Source organism: Hyperolius riggenbachi, chromosome 12 (genome assembly GCF_040937935.1).
Source record: "Hyperolius riggenbachi isolate aHypRig1 chromosome 12, aHypRig1.pri, whole genome shotgun sequence".
Lineage (NCBI taxonomy): Eukaryota > Metazoa > Chordata > Amphibia > Anura > Hyperoliidae > Hyperolius > Hyperolius riggenbachi.
The window spans coordinates 211486108-211508010 of record NC_090657.1 but is presented as its reverse complement, the minus strand read 5'-3'; the positions used below and the strand labels follow the sequence as shown (position 1 = coordinate 211508010).

Sequence of the window (21903 nt, the reverse complement as noted above, 5' to 3'; positions counted from 1 at the left end):
CATGTTTACACTGTATATTAGAGTACCACGGGCGTCCTTACTGCGTGGATCTAAACGCTGCCTGCAGTTCTGTGTTCCTTCAACAAGGATAATATAGACCGCGGAAAGGCTAACTTTATCTACGCAACAGTAGATTTTTCCATTTGATCAGTGCGTTTCATGGTTTTGTCGATTCGACCACAAGTCAGTTATGAATTTCTGAATTAAGGTGTCCGTACATTACCGATTTTGCAGCCCGATCGACCATCGGATGCGATAATCGGTTGAAAATCAGTGGCGCAACATGTCCGACTGATCGGTGATTCGATCGATTTTAGGTCAAATGCAGTTAAATCAATTGGATTTATGCCGCTGGAATGGGTGTGCAGCGGTAGCGTGACGACTGGTGAATGCGACAGACCCCTCCCCCTTGCTGTGCAGTGTAAAATCTCACCTGTCCTGGTGCTGCGGGGTGGGGGAGGGGTAAGGGCGGGATTTACACTTGGGGGGGCCGCCAGGCAGGCAGGCGGTAGAAGCAGCATTGCTAGGCCAATTCCTGATTCCTGATCGATTTCACTGTGAAATCTATGTGGTGTATGGGCAAGGCAACAGATCGATCTCTGATCCGATACAGGCTGGGTGCACACTTGTCAGTGCGTTAAAGGTCGTGTTTTCAGGCATGTGCGCTTTTGCATTTGTAGTGCATTTTTAGTGCGTTTGCGTTGTGTTTTTTTTACCCGCACATGCGTTTTTCTTGCGTTTTGCGTGCATTTTAAAGCGTTTGCGGTTCGCATATACAAAACTCATATGCTTTTTAGCCTGTCTTATTCCTCCTCATCATAATCACAAGTTGTAATTTGATCTCTCAGCTCTGTCAGCTCAGGAATCTCTGCTGCCTCTGCAGAGCTGCTAATTTGTAAACACAGGATGTTAACCCTTTGTCTGCTCCCATGAATACAGGAAGTAGAAACAGTGCAGATTTATGGCAGGATTTGTATCAGCTGTAAAAAAAAAAAAAGGAAATGTTTTTTCTTTAAAGGTTATTATGCTGTTTCTTATCTTTTACAGCAGAGAGGAAGTTCTGAGTTCAGGTCTGCTTAAAGGACAACTGAAGTGAGAAGAATATGGAGGCTGCCATATATATTTCCTTTTAACCCTCCCGGCGGTTTAAAAAAAATCCGCCAGGGGGCAGCAAAGTAGTGTTTTTAAAAAAAAAAATGTTTTCATGAAGCGAGACAAAGTCCGATCGCCACCGGCGCCGCCGGATCTCCTGGAGGGCTTCCCCGTCGCCATGGCGACGGGCGGGATGACGTCATCGACGTCGTGACGTCAACGGGGGCTCCCATCCACCCCACAGCGCTGCCTGGCACTGATTGGCCAGGCAGCGCACGGGGTCTGGGGGGGGGGGGGGGAGGGGGCGGCCGCAGCGTGACGAATAGCGGCGGATCGGTGGGTAGCGGCGGCGATCGGATGCTACACGCAGCTAGCAAAGTGCTAGCTGCGTGTAGCAAAAAAAAAAATTATGCAAATCGGCCCAGCGGGGCCTGAGCGGTGCCTCCTGGCGGCATACTGAGCACGGGCTTACCGCCAGGGAGCTTAAACAATACCAGTTTCCTGGCAGCCCGGCGCTGATCTATTTGGCTGCAGTAGTGTCTGAATAGCACCAGAAACAAGCATGCAGCTAATTTTGTCAGATCTGACAATGTCAGAAACATCTGATCTACTGCATGCTTGTTCAGGGGCTATGGCTAAAAGTATTAGAGGCAGAGCATCAGCAGGACAACGAGGCAACTAGTATTGTTAAAAAGGAAAAAAAATATGGCAGCCTCAATATGCCTCTCTCTTCAGTTGTCCTTTAAAGGGAACCTGAAAAAAGAATGTTTCACTTACCTGGGGTTCCTACCAGCCCCCTGAACCCGTCCCTGTCCTGTGCCGGTATTAAATGCTCCTGTTTCCCACCCCTGCTAATTTTCTGTTCTGCCAGTTGATGGCCACTGCGCCGGTGCAGCTATAGACGCGTGCGTCCTCGTCCATGCGCCTGTGACTGTGAGAGTCCTGCGCAGGTGAAGTGGCTGTTGACTTGTAAGTCGGCGGTAACGAAACTTAGCTGCGACAGGGGACCGGAGGATCGTTGAGTATCGGCGCGGGCACAGGACGGCTGCAGGGGGCTGGTAGAAGCCCTAAGTAAGTGAAACTTTTTTTTTTCAGGTTCTCTCTAATGCTGGGTACACACGTTACTTTTTTTGTTCAATTTTGCGACACGACTGATTTTTGTCACGATTTCGCACTCGATTCTGCGCTCAACTCTTATCTTCATTCGTTTTTCTTATCTTTTTCCATTCACCGCTATGAGAAATCGAGCGCGGAAATATTCGGGAGCAATATCGGACATGACGGATTTTATCTATCTGATCCATCTATCGCATGGAAAATCGTACCGTGCGTACCCAGCATTAGCCCTGCTCTGCAAACAGCAAACAGAAGACTGTTATCACATCTCCCCCAAAGACAGAGTTGCCCGTTTACGGTTTTCCAGCAGTGAAGAGGTTAAAGGCGTCCGTGGATAATTTTATTCCCTCTAATTAGAAAACAAACTGCTCAGCTTGCTTTAAAGACGGCCGTAGCGCTGAATTACTGCTCCCCAGGTGGCGAGGCGGCGTCGCACCGCTGCGGGAGGAGTGAGACTGGCCTAATTGATATTTTCTGCACGTGGCGGAGGAGAGCGAGAGATGGATATTTAAGATGGAGGTAGTGGGGGGCGGGGTGGGTAATATCCGGAACGTGTTGTGATTTACCCTGCGTAGAGTGAGGGGAAGGATGGAGCGTGCTGCAAGCTGTTATTTCCCAGAGCTGCTGCAGAGATTTATTAACCCGCCGCACAGTGATGAGAACACGCCGAACCACCAGACGCGTTAACTCCTCGCACGAAAAACGTTCTGTGCCCGAGAAGAGCTGCGTCCGCCACCAGCATCCATCTTTACTTAGCATGATGTGATCTCCCGCTACGCGACGGCGATCTGACCCAGAAATCGATTATCGAGTACCGATGGCTCTAATGCTGGCTCGATAGATGGCTCTAAAGATGGATCTATAGATAATTTTCGACATGTCCGATCGCCGTTTGATCGGTGTGCCGCTCGATTTCTCATTGATGTGAATTGAAAAAAACAGAAAAACGAGCGGAAGACCAAAGCATCGAGCGGGCAAAACGATTAGGTGCAGAATCGAGCCGTGTATTCCCAGCATACCGCCTGAACCAATCGATCGCAAAAGAATTTCAGAAATAAAAAGCCATTTGAGAATAATTAAAACTGGTGAGCGTTGTGTCCACTACTGTGCAAGGCTTAATTGCCTGGCACACACACAATGCAATTTCCCATCAGATAGACGGTAGAATAGATAGTTTGACAAATCCAATCTGATTCCCGATAGTTTTCCTGATTGATTTTGTTTGGAAGTGATCAGAAAATCGTTCAGAAAGCATATCAGACCTGTTGGAAATGATCTATTCGACAGTCTATCTGATTGGAAATTGCATGGTGTGTACCAAGCATGATACTAGGTACACACGTCACAATTTTCTGACAGATCTACTGTCAGATCGATTCTTTTCAACACGTCCGATTTGATTTCCGATTGATTTTCTGTTCTATGGAAAATTGATTGGAAATCAGATATCGATCTGACAGTAAATATGTCAGAAAATTGCATTGTGTGTTAGCATAAAACTTTGCGTCAGTGATCAATATCCCCCCCCTCCCCCCCAATCACCTTTAAGCCTGGTTTAGAAAAGGGTGTCCTAAAAGAACGAGGGGGGGGGGGGGGGCTGGAAGTAGGGAAAGACTGCTGTGACCTGTGTATGCCACTGGACCTTCCTCCGATACAGGGGACTATACATCAGATCAGGTGATTTGTGGCTGCTCTTGTAATAGGTGTGCAGATCATGGTGGTCACATTTCTTTTATAACCCTTGTTAGATGGGCCTCCAGGGTGTGAGGGTCACAAGGGGTAGGCAAGGGAAGGGGTTGGAAATTATCAATGATCAAAGTTCTCATTAGGGGGGCCAGAGAGAGAAAGAATTGTAGCTGGCGTTCAATTACCCCAGGATTTCTGTGCAAAAAGTGATAACATTTATTTTTAAAACTTTTTTTCCTGTAACTTGCCAAAATGTGTCAAGCAAGGGTCTAGTATACAGTGCAGGAGAGTATTGATTTGTATGCAGGTTTATACTGTTCACAGCATGTTTCTATGGACGGATATATCTGTCCATACCGCTAAGGAGGTTAAGCCACTGGAGGGGGGGGGGGGGGGGGGGGAGACGGAGGGGAGGCAGCTGCAGAAGGAATCAGGGGGCCTGTAGCCTACTGAAGAGGGGTGCTGCATGCATGCACGTAAAGGGCAAGAAGAGGAAAAGCAGGACATCAAAGAGGAACTCTAGTGAAAATAAGATAACAAAATGTCTCATTTTTTTTACAATATTCATGTATAGATTATGTAGTCAGTGTTTGCTCATTGTAAAATCTTTCCTCTCCCCGATTTACATTCTGAAAGTTATCACAGGTCAGTGTTCTCTCCAGGCTCTTTTAGCCGTGTGCTCCCCCCGGCTGGTTTTGGTGAGCACCCGGCTGTCATCTGCTCCTCTCCTCTGCTGTATGCAAAGTTGCACACAGAAGCACTGGCCCTGCATTCTCTCATATTGCCCAACCCGGCTACAATTTCATGCCACCCAGCTGGAAAAAAATTCTGGGGAGAACACATCTTCAGTGCTGGCAGGTGCATCACTGCAGAATGGTCATTTACTGAGGCGGGGGGGGGGGGGGGGGGGGGGGAGTTTACAGAAAAACTGAAGTGTTTTGTTGCTGACAAATCTGCACTGTTGGCAGCCAGCCAGCCGGAAACCGCTTGTCAGCAATAAGAAATCACAGTGGCGTAGCGCTGGTTCTCCCCGTGTCTGCGTGGGTTTTCTCCGGGCGCTCCAGGTTCCTCCCACATCCCAAACACATACAGATAAGTGAATTGGCTTCCCCCCAAATTGGCCCTATACCAGGGGTGCCCATTAGGTAGATTGAAGGACTTCACGGTAGATCCCGACCGCACTACATTTTCCATTCCGTATATACCACCAGTGTGCTACTAAAATTGTACATAGGTAGATCATTTTGACTTGCCAATTTTTGTAAAGTAGTTAACATGCCAAAATAGTGTGGGCACCTCTACCCTAGACTACGATACATACACAATATACAGACACATGACTATGGTAGGGATTCAATTGTGAACTCCTCTGAGATACAGTTAAGTGACAATATACTCTGCACAGCGCTGCGGAAGATGTCGGCACTACATAAATGCAAAATCATAATAATAAAAAAATAATAGATATAGGAAATGTTTGATGCTGAAACCAGGAAAAGTAACCATAAAAGTGGAAATCACAAGTAATTTACTGCCTTCTACTCTGTCATGACAGGGCCTCTTTAATGACATGGCAGATGCTGACATGATATAGTGTGTTGTAAAACAGCAGCACTGAATGTGGGTCGGAGATTAGGCCGGTGCAGATGTCCTCAATATGGCACCGGGCGTGTGATCAGACAATAGCGCGTGTCCGCAGTAACAGGTGGAATAATGCAGCTGCTGACATCAGGCGCCTGCCTGCGCTGGGGAGATAACCCACATAAAAGACAGGTGACGTTCGCTAAATGTCAGGGCATAAAGAATGCCACGGGGGACGGGCGGCCGGAGCGCGCTGTGACAAGGACTACGGTAGTCCGGAACATGCTCACAGGGTAATACAACTAATCTTCCACCGGCCGCACAAGCCGTTGGGGCGAGAGGCGACGGGGAGAAACGCGCGTCCAGCTGAGCGACACAAACGCCATCCACGACCATAATCTAAAGCAAGACTCCCGAACACTGCAGGGTGGCCCAATCAGCACACCCTTAAAGGGAAGGTCCAAGCAAAATAAAAAAATGAGTTTTACTTACCTGGGGCTTCTACCAGCCCCATGCAGCCATCCTGTGCCCTCGTAGTCACTCACTGCTGCTCCAGTCCCCCGCTGGCAGCTTGCCGACCTCAGAGGTCGGCGGGACGCATTGCGTACATTTTTACGCATTCCCGCTAGTGCAGCTACATTAACACATACATTTTTACGCGTTAATGGCCCAACGCGTAAAAATTTACGCATTGCACCACTAACGCGTAAAATGTATGTGTTAATGTTCCTGCACTAGCGGGAATGCGTAAAAATTTACGTAATGCGGCCCGCCGACCTCCGAGGTCGGCAAGCTGCCAGCGGGGGACTGGAGCAGCAGTGAGTGACTACGAGGGCACAGGATGGCTGCATGGGGATGGTAGAAGCCCCAGGTAAGTGAAACTCATTTTTTTATTTTGCTTGGACCTTCCCTTTAAGGGGACCATACACTGGTCGATTTTAGCAATCCATCGATTCTATCAAACTCCCCATTCAATCGATTTGCAGCCGATTTCTATCGATTTGATCTATCTGACAGGATGGGAAATCTAGGTCGATCTGCTGCTGGCAGCAGATTGATGGCCCATAGAGTTGTATTAGATCTGATGCATTTAGATCAATTTCCAACAGATTTCATTCTGAAATCTATTGGAAATCTGTTCCTAGTGAGTGGCACACTTCAGATAGATTCCTGTCAGATTGGACTTGTCAGGCATCTGCCAGAAATCTATCTGATGGTCGAATCTGCTGCAAATCTATACGTGTATGGCCACCTTTAGTGGCTGCAGCTCTTGAGCACTTTGAGTCCAACAGGAGAAAAGCGCTATGCAAATATTCAGATTATTATTAAAGAGACCGACAGGCTTTTTAAATACGGGGATGTTCAATAGGTCAATATGTGGCAAATGTTACATTTAAAGGGGCCATACACCTAATTATTTTCTCGCTGATATACAGCAGATTCGATCACTGTTCACACAGATTTTCTGTTAAATGATCTCACCTTATTTATTAACTCACAATTTATCTCTCCTTAAATGACATAACTCATGGTTTAGCTCTCCGTATTTGACATAACTCATGGTTTAGCTCCCCTTATTTGGCATAACTCATGGTTTAGCTCTCCTTATTTGACATAACTCATGGTTTAGCTCCCCTTATTTGGCATAACTCATGGTTTAGCTCTCCTTATTTGACATAACTCATGGTTTAGCTCCCCTTATTTGGCATAACTCATGGTTTAGCTCTCCTTATTTGACATAACTCATGGTTTAGCTCTCCTTATTTGACATAGCTCATGGTTTAGCTCTCCTTATTTGACATAACTCATGGTTTAGCGCTCCTTATTTGACATAACTCATGGTTTAGCTTCTCCTTGTTTGACATAACCCATGGTTTAGTTATCCTTATTTGACATAACTCATGGTTTAGCTCCCCTTATTTGACAGAACTCATGGGTTAGCTCTCCTTATTTGACATAGCTCATGGTTTAGCTCCCCTTATTTGACATAACTCATGGTTTAGCTCTCCTTATTTGACATAGCTCATGGTTTAGTTCTCCTTATTTGACATAGCTCATGGTTTAGTTCTCCTTATTTGACATAACTCATGGTTTAGCTCTCCTTATTTCACATAACTCATGGTTTAGCTCTCTTTATTTGACATAACTCATGGATTAGCTCTCCTTATTTGACATAGCTCATGGTTTAGCTCCCCTTACTTGACATAACTCATGGTTTAGCTGCCCTTAATTGGCATAACTCATGGTTTAGCTCTCCTTATTTGACAGAACTCATGGTTTAGCTCCCCTTATTTGGCATAACTCATGGTTTAGCTCCGCTTATTTGACATAACTCATGGTTTAGCTCCCCTTATTTGGCATAACTCATGGTTTAGCTCTCCTTATTTGACATAACTCATGGTTTAGCTCTCCTTATTTGACATAACTCATGGTTTAGCTCTCTTTATTTGACATAACATGGATTAGCTCTCCTTATTTGACATAGCTCATGGTTTAGCTCCCCTTACTTGACATAACTCATGCTTTAGCTCTCCTTATTTGACATAGCTCATGGTTTTGCTCCCCTTATTTGACAGAACTCATGGTTTAGCTCTCCTTATTTGACATAGCTCATGGTTTTGCTCCCCTTATTTGATATAGCTCATGGTTTAGCTCTCCTTATTTGACATAACTCATGGTTTAGCTCTCCTTATTTGACATAGCTCATGGTTTAGCTCCCCTTACTTGACATAACCCATGGTTTAGCTCTTCTTATTTGACAGAACTCATGGTTTAGCTCTCCTTATTTGACATAACTCATGGTTTAGCTCCCCTTATTCGACTCCTCGTTCTATAAATTATTGGAATGCTTTGATCTCTCTCTACTAGCAGAAAATATAGAAACTAAAAGCAGAAGTCCTTTGTTATTGTCGCACACTGCCCCCTAGTGACAAGTGGCCGTAAATACATATTACAGCTGTACTACCTAGAAGCAGGGAAACCTAACAAAAAAAAGTGATAAAAAAAGTAATAAAATAAAGTGGCCTGCGGCACTGGCAAATCTCTAAATAAATTGGCTGGTAAAGGGTTAAAGATTCTGAGGCTAAAAGCAAAAATACAATGTTGCCTTCCTAAATCAGAAGGTATATGCAAATATTCAACTTCTCATGAATAATAAAAAAACTCCCACAAAGCACCAGGTCAGGACAATGAGTGAATAAGCAGAATCGCTCACTTATGCAGATCTAGTGTAGGGAATGTGCAGCCAGACAGACATCAGACTGACGATCTGCAATATCGAGGACACCTAAACCATTGCAATGATAGGATTTAATACTCGGGCAGACACACAATCTTACTGATAGATCGAGACACATAAAAAGGCAATCCCGATTGATGGAATGCAACTCGCAGACAGGCAATCCGATTGATAGAATGGAACTCGCAGACAGGCAGTCACACTAATGGAACGGGTGCGCAGGAAAATGCAATCCGACTGCTGGAACGGATCACACAGCGAGGCAATCAGAATACGGGAGACGGGTAATCACACTGATGGAACGACATTCACAGACGTACAATCAGATTGATGGAGTGCAACCTAACGTTCCAGATTAATGAATGGAAACTCACACATCCAACTGGCAGGATGCAATGAGCACACCGAGAACGAAACAGACACACAGACAGATACTCGAGGATGGACATACTGACAGCAAGGATAAAAGGAAACGGACAGACTATCTAGGAAACTGGCAGACAAACAACTCACAGGTCATCATACTGACAGAATGCAGGGCACAGATAGGGGCGCAGAGAGAAGAGAGGGGCGCAGAGAGAAGAGAGGGGCGCAGAGAGAAGAGACAAGAGAAGAGAGGAGGGCACAGAGAAGAGACAAGAGAAGAGAGGAGCGCAGAGAGAAGAGCGCAGAGAGAAGAGAGGGGCGCAGAGTTAAGAGAGGGGCACAGAGAGAAGAGAGGGGAACAGAGAGAAGAGAGGGGAACAGAGAGAAGAGAGGGGCGCAGAGAGAAGAGAGGGGCGCAGAAAGAAGAGAGGGGCACAGAGAGAAGAGACAAGAGAAAGACAAGAGAAGAGAGGGGCGCAGAGAGAAGAGAGGGGCGAGGGGCGCAGAGAGAAGAGAGGGGCGCAGAGAGAAGAGAGGGGTGCAGAGAGAAGAGAGGGGTGCAGAGAGAAGAGACAAGAGAAGAGAGGGGCGCAGAGAGAAGAGACAAGAGAAGAGAGGGGCACAGAGAGAAGAGGGGCGCAGAGAGAAGAAAGGGGTGCAGAGAGAAGAAAGGGGCGCAGAGAGAAGAGACAAGAGAAGAGAGGGGCGCAGAGAGAAAAGACAAGAGAAGAGAGGGGCACAGAGAGAAGAGAGGGGCGCAGAGAGAAGAAAGGGGTGCAGAGAGAAGAGACAAGAGAAGAGAGGGGCGCAGAGATCATCTCTCTGGGGTGCAGAGAGAAGAGACAAGAGAAGAGACGAGAGAAGATAGGGGCACAGAGAGGTGGGGCACATAAAGAGAGGGTGAAAAAAAAAAGTTGGGCGAAAAAAAGAAGAGGCGCCGAGAGAAGAGAGGGGCGCCGAGAGAAGAGCACAGAGAGAAGAGACGGGCGCAAAGAAGAGACGGGCGCAAAGAAGAGACGGGCGCAAAGAAGAGGGCACAAAGAAGAGGGCACAAAGAAGAGGGCACAAAGAGCAGAGGCAGGCGCAAAGAGAAGAAACGGGCGCAAAGAGAAGAGGCAGGCGCAAAGAGAAGAGGCAGGCGCAAAGAGAAGAGGCAGGCGCAAAGAGAAGAGGCAGGCGCAAAGAGAAGAGGCGGGCGCACAGAGAGGAAACGAGTGCAAAAGGGAAGAGACATGCACAAGGAGAGGAGACGGGCGCAAGGAGAGGAGACGGGCGCAAGGAGAGGAGACGGGCGCAAGGAGAGGAGACGGGCGCAAGGAGAGGAGACGGGCGCAAAAAAAAAAACAGGAGACAGGCGTAAGGACAGCAGACAGGCGTAAGGACAGCAGACAGGCGTAAGGACAGCAGACAGGCGGAAGAAGAATAAATTGGTAGGTGAACAGAGGCGCCAGAAGGATAAAAGTACATAATATTTTTAAAAAATTGCTGGGAGGAAGTGGTGGACTCGCCTCTGTTAAAGCAGACACCAAGGACTGTAAATATATAGATATACACATTTATTGAAAATACCCCAAAGATGCAACGCGTTTCGCGGGCACAGCCCACTTCTTCAGGCTATAAGCAGGGGATAAACAACAGCAATTCAGTTATAGCAAGCAGAGCACCTCTGTCTGGAAGAAGAAAAGCAGGCAGGTGAATGGGCGAGAGACAGGCGTAAGGACGGGAGACAGGCGGAAGAAGAAGACAGGCGGAAGAAGAAGACAGGCGGAAGAAGAAGACAGGCGGAAGAAGAAGACAGGCGGAAGAAGAAGACAGGCGGAAGAAGAAGACAGGCGGGAGGAAGAGAGACCGGCGGAGGGACAAGAGACCGGCGGAGGGACAAGAGACCGGCGGAGGGACAAGAGACCGGCGGAGGGACAAGAGACCGGCGGAGGGACAAGAGACCGGCGGAGGGACAAGAGACCGGCGGAGGGACAAGAGACCGGCGGAGGGACAAGAGACCGGCGGAGGGACAAGAGACCGGCGGAGGGACAAGAGACCGGCGGAGGGACAAGAGACCGGCGGAGGGACAAGAGACCGGCGGAGGGACAAGAGACCGGCGGAGGGACAAGAGACCGGCGGAGGGACAAGAGACCGGCGGAGGGACAAGAGACCGGCGGAGGGACAAGAGACCGGCGGAAGGACAAGAGACCGGCGGAAGGACAAGAGACCGGCGGAAGGACAAGAGACCGGCGGAAGGACAAGAGACCGGCGGAAGGACAAGAGACCGGCGGAAGGACAAGAGACCGGCGGAAGGACAAGAGACCGGCGGAAGGACAAGAGACCGGCGGAAGGACGGGAGACCGGCGGAAGGACGGGAGACCGGCGGAAGGACGGGAGACCGGCGGAAGGACGGGAGACAGGCGGAAGGACGGGAGACAGGCGGAAGGACGGGAGACAGGCGGAAGGACGGGAGACAGGCGGAAGGACGGGAGACAGGCGGAAGGACGGGAGACAGGCGGAAGGACGGGAGACAGGCGGAAGGACGGGAGACAGGCGGAAGGACGGGAGACAGGCGGAAGGACGGGAGACAGGCGGAAGGACGGGAGACAGGCGGAAGGACGGGAGACAGGCGGAAGGACGGGAGACTGGCGGAAGGACGGGAGACTGGCGGAAGGACGGGAGACTGGCGGAAGGACGGGAGACTGGCGGAAGGACGGGAGACAGGCGGAAGGACGGGAGACAGGCGGAAGGACGGGAGACAGGCGGAAGGACGGGAGACAGGCGGAAGGACGGGAGACAGGCGGAAGGACGGGAGACAGGCGGAAGGACGGGAGACAGGCGGAAGGACGGGAGACAGGCGGAAGGACGGGAGACAGGCGGAAGGACGGGAGACAGGAGACAGAATGAGCTTTGTAGGTCAGCCCACGACTGCTGACTAATCCTGACACAGATTTCCTGCAGGGTCTGAAGATAGATTCTCTTTTATCTGATGTGCTGCGTCTATTCTTCAGACAGAGGCGGTATTGATCCTGATTGGAGGTGCGTGATCATACAGGCGTACATGAAATCAGAGCGAGCTATCCATCCTCTCCTGCTAGATGGATAAGAGTTTCTCCCAGCCCCAACTAACAAAGGGGATCAATGCCGCTGCAGCACTGCCGAGGCTGACAGCGCCGGGGTGCCAGGGTCAAGCACACTTCATCATCAGCCATTAGCATGTGGCCCTCCGTTCCAGGCACAGATCTCCAGCTAGGTGCGATGGTCTCACCAAGAACTCTGCCTCTCTCCCTACAGCTCACACTCTACAGAAACCTGAAGAAATTTAAGGCACTACTCTGCACCAGCCCAAAGACAAGCCTGGCTCGCTTTCTGCAGATATATGAGTATATCTGATCTGATATATATGAGATATACAGTGCAAGCGTACTTGTACTGTTGAAGTCTATGGAGGCTGCCATATTTATTTCCTCTGAGGTTAAAATAAACGAATGAATTAAACTATTATATTTATCCTCCTACTCCTAAAAATTATTAAGTATCTCAGGGTTTCTTTCATATTTAAAGATGTACAAAGTAAGTTGAATGTTTTACTTCCTCTGTTCAGTGGCAGCCTATTAAGTGTCCCAGCGTGAAAATACATGAACTATTGACCTTTTTACTACCCCCTGTGCTCTCCGAAGTTGTATTCTGTAAGGAAAACTTTTATGGCTGTAGCTTATCAGTGATATTTACTATATCCCCCACAAGACAGAAGCCGTCACTTCCATGCCTAGAACTGAACTCTTAAAGGGAGCAAAATAAAACTAGTAAAACAACCTGGTTATTAAAGAGACTAACAAAATTTTCAGCCTCATTTCTTCTGTCCTATAAATTCCTAATGTGGTCTGGCTTACTGCAGCCTGTTCTAGTTGCACTGTCTCTGTAATATATCTAATCTTCTTTCCTTTGTCAAACCTTATCGAGCCAGAGAGGAATCTTCTCGAGAAATACTGCGCACCACTGGAAATACCACACTCACAGAATCAGGGGGTCGCAATTACAAGAGGTTCACTCCACCTCAGTCAGTAATACTTGTATCAATCACTGCGCATACTTCAATCCCGGTAAAAACATAAAATACACATAGTGCCCAGTACTGCTAATAACAAGCTATAGCGAGCACCTCGTGACGCACACCTGGGGGTAGTGCCACCACCTTATAAGGGAAATTGTAACAGGCCCCCCCCCTTCGTGCTTTGCACTCCCTGAAAAAGCGTCTTGCTCTATTGCATATCACAACCACACTGCTTTGCCAGCCAAGGAGAGTGAAGCAGATGTAGAACATAAATCCATTTAATAGAATAAAAACATCCCGCAGGCTTACAGTTTGACAGTCACAAGTCTCGGCTCTACCGCGGATAGTACAGAGCCTGCTCGCTTCCACTGCTCGGCCTGCTTCCGGGTGACGTCAATGCGCTCCTCCGACTAGGGCGGAGTCGGAGGAGCGCATTGACGTCACCCGGAAGCAGGACGAGCAGTGGAAGCGAGCAGGCTCTGCACTGCCTTTTTACTGCCTTTGCAGCTAAGCAAAAAAAATGTGTAACTTACATTTTGTTGAACAGCGAGGAGAACGCCAGCGCATACCACTAAGGCTGCATCTGAAATGACCACCAGCTCAGTGTGCAGCACCTAAATAGATTTTCTGCACACTTTGCATTTCAGATGCAAGTCATATGCAAAATGTAAGTTACACATTTTCTTTTTGCTTAGCTGCTCCCAAGGTTTTAAATTTAGGTTAGGTCACTTGCCCGGAGGTTTGCCTCACCGTGGCGCAAGTGTCTAGTATAATATACTTTGCATGCAAACCATATTGGAAGCTAAAGTTCCTCCTAGTTTAATAAATGTTAGCACTTGTCTTGGATGCAGGGCATGCATTTTTCAGTCTGACAGAGGCGGTGTATGCCTTTGCGATTAACCATTCAATTGCAACATGTGTTTAGGGACGCGCAGTCTTTCCCCCCACCTTTTTTTTTACTTTGTAACTATGTAACTGTCAGGTTAGCTGCTCCCAGCCCCTCCTCCTGAGTTTCCTGTTTGCATAATAAGTAGTAGCAGATTTGCATATGATTTGCATCTGAATTGAATGCAAAGTGTGCAGAAAATCTACTTAGGTGCTTCACATTGAGCTGGTGGTCATTTCAGATGCAGCCTTAGTGGTATGCGCTGGCGTTCTCCTCGCTGTTCAACACACACTGCAAGCTAGTTTACTATCAGTACAGGCACAGAGTAACAGCTTATACTGTACATACTGAAGGCAGCAGAGATCAGCACACACTGCAGCTAGCTTACTATCAGTACAGGCACAGAGCAACAGCTTATACTGTACATACGGGAGGCATCACAAATCAGCACACACTGCAGCTAGTTTACTATCAGTACAGGCACAGAGTAACAGCTTATACTGTACATACTGGAGGCAGCAGAGATCAGCACACACTGCAGCTAGTTTACTATCAGTACAGGCACAGAGTAACAGCTTATATTGTACATACTGGAAGCAGCAGAGATCAGCACACACTGCAGCTAGTTTACGATCAGTAAAGGCAGAGAGTAACCGCTTATACTGCAGATACTGGAGGTAGCAGAGATCAGCACACACTGCAGCTAGTTTACGATCAGTACAGGCACAGAGTAACAGCTTATACTGTACATACTGGAGGTAGCAGGAATCAGTACACACTGCAGCTAGTTTACTATCAGTAGAGGCACAGAGTTAGGGCCCGTTCTCACTAGGGCGATTAGCGGGCGATTCCTGCTAATCGCCGAAGCGCTAGTCCAATACTAACTAATGGCAGTGATCTCACTGCCACGATTGCCGCTGATACTGTACCGATACTATACTGTACATGCTGGTGTAAGCTCTGTAGTTAGTTTACTAAAGGGGGCATATAGTGTAATTTTCAAGGACAAAGAGGATATATGGCATTTGCCTTGTGCTGGGAATACACGGTTCGTTTTTTAGCTCATTCGATGGTTCAGTAGATCATTTCCGACATGTCCGATCTCCATTTCAATCCTTTCGCTACTCGATTTCTGATAGCAGTGAATGGAAAAACAGAAGAAAAACAAGCGTAAGACAAGAGAAACTACTGCCGAATCAAACGGCAAGAACGATTGAGAGGAGAAACGTACGGCAGAAACGCACGATGTATTCCCAGCATTAGACCAGCATTGTGCATTGTCATTGTTAACACAGCAGCAGGGGGTGTGAAAACAAAGCTTGTGAAACTCACTCAATGACCGCAGTGTGTGACATCAGAAGGGCAACATTTCAAAGCATATTATACAGAAAGGGAAAACCATATTCCGAGAGTGATAACCATTACTGAAGTAACTGCCTACCTAGAGATCACTACAGACAGATCATACTACTGCACAATTACAACTGCACTGAAAAAGAACCACAAGGCCATTTAATAGCCATACATGATTCACTTTTATGTTAATTATCCTTATTTACCCAGCAGAAACTCTTCCTTTATATACTAGCTGATAATAATCTAATAATAATCTGAACATTTGTATATTGCTTTTCTCCTGTCGGACTCAATGATATCCCGGCGTTGCCCGGGTATGTATTTGGCTGGTGTTGGTTGCGCCCACTTTTTCTAACTCTAACACACAATTACTCAATGACCTAGTTTGTGAGCTTTGCAGTCTTTGGCATCAATAATATGCATTGAAATGAAACTCTGATTAGCGGTTTGTGGCTCCACCCCCTTTTCTGAATTTGAACCCCAGTGACCAACTGTACCAGGTTTAAGGCTTGTGCCATTAACGGTGTAAAAATGGCAGCAATTAACCACTTCCCGACCGCCGTATATACAATTGGCGGCCGGGAAGTGGACGCCGCAAGGACCGCCGTATTGACAATTGGCGGCGGTCCTTGTATGGGCATGGGCGGAGCGATCGCGTCATCCGTGACGCGATCCTCCGCCTGGCGCCGCTCACCCGCCGCAACATCCCGCCGGCCATACGGAAGCGCCGGCGGGATATTAACCCGACGATCGCCGCATACAAAGTGTATAATACACTTTGTAATGTTTACAAAGTGTATTATACAGGCTGCCTCCTGCCCTGGTGGTCCCAATGTCCGAGGGACCACCAGGGCAGGCTGCAGCCACCCTAGTCTGCACCAAGCACACTGATTTCCCCCCCCCCCCTGCCCCAGATCGCCCACAGCACCCATCAGACCCCCCCCTGCCCACCCCCCAGACCCCTGTTTGAACCCAATCACCCCCCCTAATCACCCATCAATCACTCCCTGTCACTATCTGTCAACGCTATTTTTTTTTTCATCCCCCTGCTGCCCCCCGCTCCCTCCTGATCACCCCCCCACCCCTCAGATTCTCCCCAGACCTCCCCCCCCATGTACTGTATGCATCTATCCCCCCTGATCACCTGTCAATCACCTGTCCATCACCTGTCAATCACCCGTCAATCACCCGTCAATCACCCCCTGTCACTGCCACCCATCAATCAGCCCCTAACCTGCCCCTTGCGGGCAATCTGATCACCCCCCCACACCAATAGATCGCCCGCAGATCCGACATCAGATCACCTCCCAAATCCATTGTTTACATCTATTCTCTCCTCTAAACACCCACTAATTACCCATCAATCATCCATCAATCACCCCCTATCACCACCTGTCACTTTTACCTATCAGATCAGACCCTAATCTGCCCCTTGCGGGCACCCAATCACCCGCCCACACGCTCAGATTGCCCTCTGACCCCCCCTTATCAATTCACCAGTGCATTAATTACATCTGTTCTTCCCTGTAATAACCCACTGATCACCTGTCAATCACCTGCCAATCACCTATCACCCATCAATCACCCCCTGTCACCCCCTGTCACTGCCACCCATCAATCAGCCCCAAACCTGCCCCTTGCGGGCAATCTGATCACCCACCCACACCATTAGATCGCCCGCAACCCCGCCGTCAGATTACCTCCCAAATGTATTGTTTACATCTGTTATCTTCTCTAAACACCCACTAATTACCCATAAATCACCCATCAATCACCCCCTATCACCAACCGTCACTGTTACCTATCAGATCAGACCCTAATCTGCCCCTTGCGGGCACCCAATCACCCGCCCACACGCTCAGATTGCCCTCAGACCCCCCCCCCTTATAAATTCGCCAGTGCATTAATTACATCTGGCCTTCCCTGTAATAACCCACTGATCACCTGTCAATCACCTGCCAATCACCTATCACCCATCAATCACCCCCTGTCACTGCCACCCAACAATCAGCCCCTAACCTGCCCCTTGCGGGCAAACTGATCACCCACCCACACCAATAGATCGCCCGCAGATCCGACATCAGATCACCACCCAAGCGCAGTGTTTCCATCTATTCTCTCCTCTAAACACCCACTAATTACCCATCAATCACCCATCAATCACCCCCTATCACCACCTGTCACTGTTACCCATCAGATCAGACCCTAATCTGCCCCTTGCGGGCACCCAATCGCCCCGCCTACACGCTCAGATTGCCCTCAGACCCCCCCTTATCAATTCGCCAGTGCAATATTTACATCTGTTCTCCCCTGTAATAACCCACTGATTACCTGTCAATCACCTATCAATCACCCATCAATCACCCCCTGTCACTGCCACCCATCAATCACCCCCTGTCACTGCCACCCATCAATCGCCCGCTGTCACTGCCACCCATCAATCAGCCCCTAACCTGCCCCTTGCGGGCAATCTGATCACCCACACCAATAGATCGCCCGCAGATCCGACGTCCGATCACCTCCCAAGTGCAGTGTTTACATCTCTTCTCTACCCTAAACACCCACTAATTACCCATCAATCACCCCCTGTCACTGCTACCTATCAGATTAGACCCCTATCTGCCCCTAGGGCACTCAATCACCCGCCCACACCCTCAGACCCCAGCCCTGATCACCTCGCCAGTGCATTGCTTGCATCTATTCCCCCCTCTAATCACACCTTGAGACACCCATCAATCACCTCCTGTCACCCGCCTAGCACTCCTATCCATCAGATCAGGCCCCAATTTGCCCCATGTGGGCTCCTGATCACTCGGCCAAACCCTCAGATCCCCCTCAGACCCCCTTCCGATCACCTCCCCAGTGCATTGATTGCATCTATTTTCCCCTCTAACCACCCCCTGAGACACCCATCAATCACCTCCTGTCACCCGCCTAGCACTCCTATCCATCAGATCAGGCCCAATACAACCTGCCATCTAAAAGGCCACCCTGCTTATGACCGGTTCCAAAAAAATCGCCCCCTCATAGACCACCTGTCATCAAAATTTGCAGATGCTTATACCCCTGAACATTCATTTTGAGACATTTGGTTTCCAGACTACTCACGGTTTTGGGCCTGTAAAATGCCAGGGCGGTATAGGAACCCCACAAGTGACCCCATTTTAGAAAAAAAGACACGCTAAGGTATTCTGTTAGGTGTATGACGAGTTCATAGAAGATTTTATTTTTTGTCAAAAGTTAGCGGAAATTGATTTTTATTGGTTTTTTTTCACAAAGTGTCATTTTTCACTAACTTGTGACAAAAAAAAAAATCTTCTATGATCTCGCCATACACCTAACGGAATACCTTGGGGTGTCTTCTTTCTAAAATGGGGTCACTTGTGGGGTTCCTATACTGCCCTGGCATTTTAGGGGCCCTAAACCGCGAGGAGTAGTCTAGAAAACAAATGCCTCAAAATGACCTGTGAATAGGACGTTGGGCCCCTTAGCGCACCTAGGCTGCAAAAAAGTGTCACACATGTGGTACCGCCGTACTCAGGAAAAGTAGTATAATGTGTTGTGGGGTGTATTTTTACACATACCCATGCTGGGTGGGAGAAATTTCTATGTAAATGGACAATTGTGTGTACAAAAATCAAACAATTGTCATTTACAGAGATATTTCTCCCACTTAGCATGGGTATGTGTAAAAATACACCCCAAAACGCATTATACTACTTCTCCTGAGTACGGCGGTACCACATGTGTGGCACTTTTTTACACCCTAAGTACGCTAAGGGGCCCAAAGTCCAATGAGTACCTTTAGGATTTCACAGGTCATTTTGCGACATTTGGTTTCAAGACTACTCCTCACGGTTTAGGGCCCCTAAAATGCCAGGGCAGTATAGGAACCCCACAAATGACCCCATTCTAGAAAGAAGACACCCAAAGGTATTCCGTACGGAGTATGGTGAGTTCATAGAAGATTTTATTTTTTGTCACAAGTTAGCGGAAAATGACACTTTGTGAAAAAAAAACAATTAAAATCAATTTCCGCTAACTTGTGACAAAAAAATAAAAACTTCTATGAACTCACCATACTCCTAACGGAATACCTTGGGGTGTCTTCTTTCTAAAATGGGGTCATTAGTGGGGTTCCTATACTGCCCTGGCATTTTAGGGGCCCTAAACCGTGAGGAGTAGTCTTGAAACAAAAATGACCTGTGAAATCCTAAAGGTACTCATTGGACTTTGGGCCCCTTAGTGCAGTTAGGGTGCAAAAAAGTGCCACACATGTGGTATCGCCGTACTCGGGAGAAGTAGTATAATGTGTTTTGGGGTGTATTTTTACACATACCCATGCTGGGTGGGAGAAATACCTCTGTAAATGACAATCTTTTGATTTTTTTACACACAATTGTCCATTTACAGAGGTATTTATCCCCCCCAGCATGGGTATGTGTAAAAATACACCCCAAAACACATTGTACTACTTCTCCCGAGTATGGCGATACCACGTGTGGCACTTTTTTGCACCCTAACTGCGCTAAAGGGCCCAAAGTCCAATGAGTACCTTTAGGATTTCACAGGTCATTTTGAGAAATTTCGTTTCAAGACTACTCCTTACGGTTTAGGGCCCCTAAAATGCCAGGGCAGTATAGGAACCCCACAAATGACCCCATTTTAGAAAGAAGACACCCCAAGGTATTCCGTTAGTAGTATGGCGAGTTCATAGAAGATTTTATTTTTTGTCACAAGTTAGCGGAAATTGATTTTAATTGTGTTTTTTCACAAAGTGTCATTTTCCGCTAACTTTTGACAAAAAATAAAATCTTCTATGAACTCACCATACTCCTAACGGAATACCTTGGGGTGTCTTCTTTCTAAAATGGGGTCATTTGTGGGGTTCCTATACTGCCCTGGCATTTTAGGGGCCCTAAACCGTGAGGAGTAGTCTTGAAACGAAATTTCTCAAAATGACCTGTGAAATCCTAAAGGTACTCATTGGACTTTGGGCCCTTTAGCGCAGTTAGGGTGCAAAAAAGTGCCACACATGTGGTATCGCCGTACTCAGGAGAAGTAGTATAATGTGTTTTGTGGTGTATTTTTACACATACCCATGCTGAGTGGGAGAAAGATCTCTGTAAATAGACAATTGTGTGTAAAAAAAATTAACAAATTGTCATTTACAGAGATATTTCTCCCACCCAGCATGGGTATGTGTAAAAATACACCCCAAAACACATTATACTACTTCTCCTGAGTACGGCAATACCACATGTGTGGCACTTTTTTGCAGCCTAACTGTGCTAAGGGGTCCAAAGTCCAATGAGCACCTTTAGGCTTTACAGCGGTGCTTACAATTTAGCACCCCCAAAATGACCCCATTTTGGAAAGTAGACCCTTCAAGGTATTCAGAGAGGGGCATGGTGAGTCCGTGGCAGATTTCATTTTTTTTTTGTCGCAAGTTAGAAGAAATGGAAACTTTTTTTTTTTTTTTTTTCTCACAAAGTGTCATTTTCCGCTTACTTGTGACAAAAAATAATATCTTCTATGAACTCACTATGCCTCTCAGTGAATACTTTGGGATGTCTTCTTTCCAAAATGGGGTCATTTGGGGGGTATTTATACTATCCTGGAATTCTAGCCCCTCATGAAACATGACAAGGGGTCAGAAAAGTCATAGATGCTTGAAAATGAGAAAATTCACTTTTTGCACCATAGTTTGTAAACGCTATAACTTTTACCCAAACCAATAAATATACACTGAATGGGTTTTTTTTTATCAAAAACATGTTTGTCCACATTTTTCGCGCTGCATGTATACAGAAATTTTACTTTATTTGAAAAATGTCAGCACAGAAAGTTAAAAAAAATCATTTTTTTGCCAAAATTCATGTCTTTTTTGATGAATATAATAAAAAGTAAAAATCGCAGGAGCAATCAAATAGCACCAAAAGAAAGCTTTATTAGTGACAAGAAAAGGAGCCAAAATTCATTTAGGTGGTAGGTTGTATGAGCGAGCAATAAACCGTGAAAGCTGCAGTGGTCTGAATGGAAAAAAAGTGGCCGGTCCTTAAGGGGTAGAAAGCCCTAGGTCCTCAAGTGGTTAAGTAGTCCAGTTGAAAAGTCACAGGTGAATTTTGATTGGCTGTTGTAAGCTCCACCCACTTTTATGAATATTAATCCCAGTCACCCAGTGACCAACTGTGCAAAGTTTGAGAACCCTGCCATTAACAGTGTAAGAATGGCTGCCATTTAAATTTTCCCAGTGAAATTAGTATTTGTCTCCGCCGATTTTCTGGTTATGGGGATAAAAAGTATCCTGTGTGTTATTCCAGGTAATGTACGATGTGTGTACCAAATTTCATTCAAATCCGTTCAGCCATTGTTGTGTTATTGAGTAACAAACATCCAAACTATTGCATTTATAATGTTAGTGAGATTGTTGTATATTGGTATGTAACCCCACCCTCCCAGTGATGTCACAGCCTAGGCTGTGATGTCACACAGCCTTCTGCCTCAGTGTCCTCTGGGACACTGGCTGTTTGGTCGGCTCACTTC

General features: G+C 47.2%; 2 protein-coding genes across 3 annotated transcripts in view; one reads left to right on the top strand and one right to left on the bottom strand.

The window, feature by feature from the left end:
* RPTOR (regulatory associated protein of MTOR complex 1) overlaps window positions 1–21903 on the bottom strand; it is a 411258-nt gene that overhangs the window by 112674 nt on the left and 276681 nt on the right. The gene's annotated exons all lie outside the window — the stretch shown is intronic.
* LOC137541932 (cylicin-2-like) lies at window positions 1779–11968 on the top strand (the record flags this gene model as incomplete). The annotated part of the gene is made up of 3 exons (XM_068263497.1): window positions 1779–1826; window positions 9252–9572; window positions 10757–11968. Coding segments are annotated over 3 exons (1581 nt in total), but the record flags the coding sequence as incomplete, so codon positions are not given.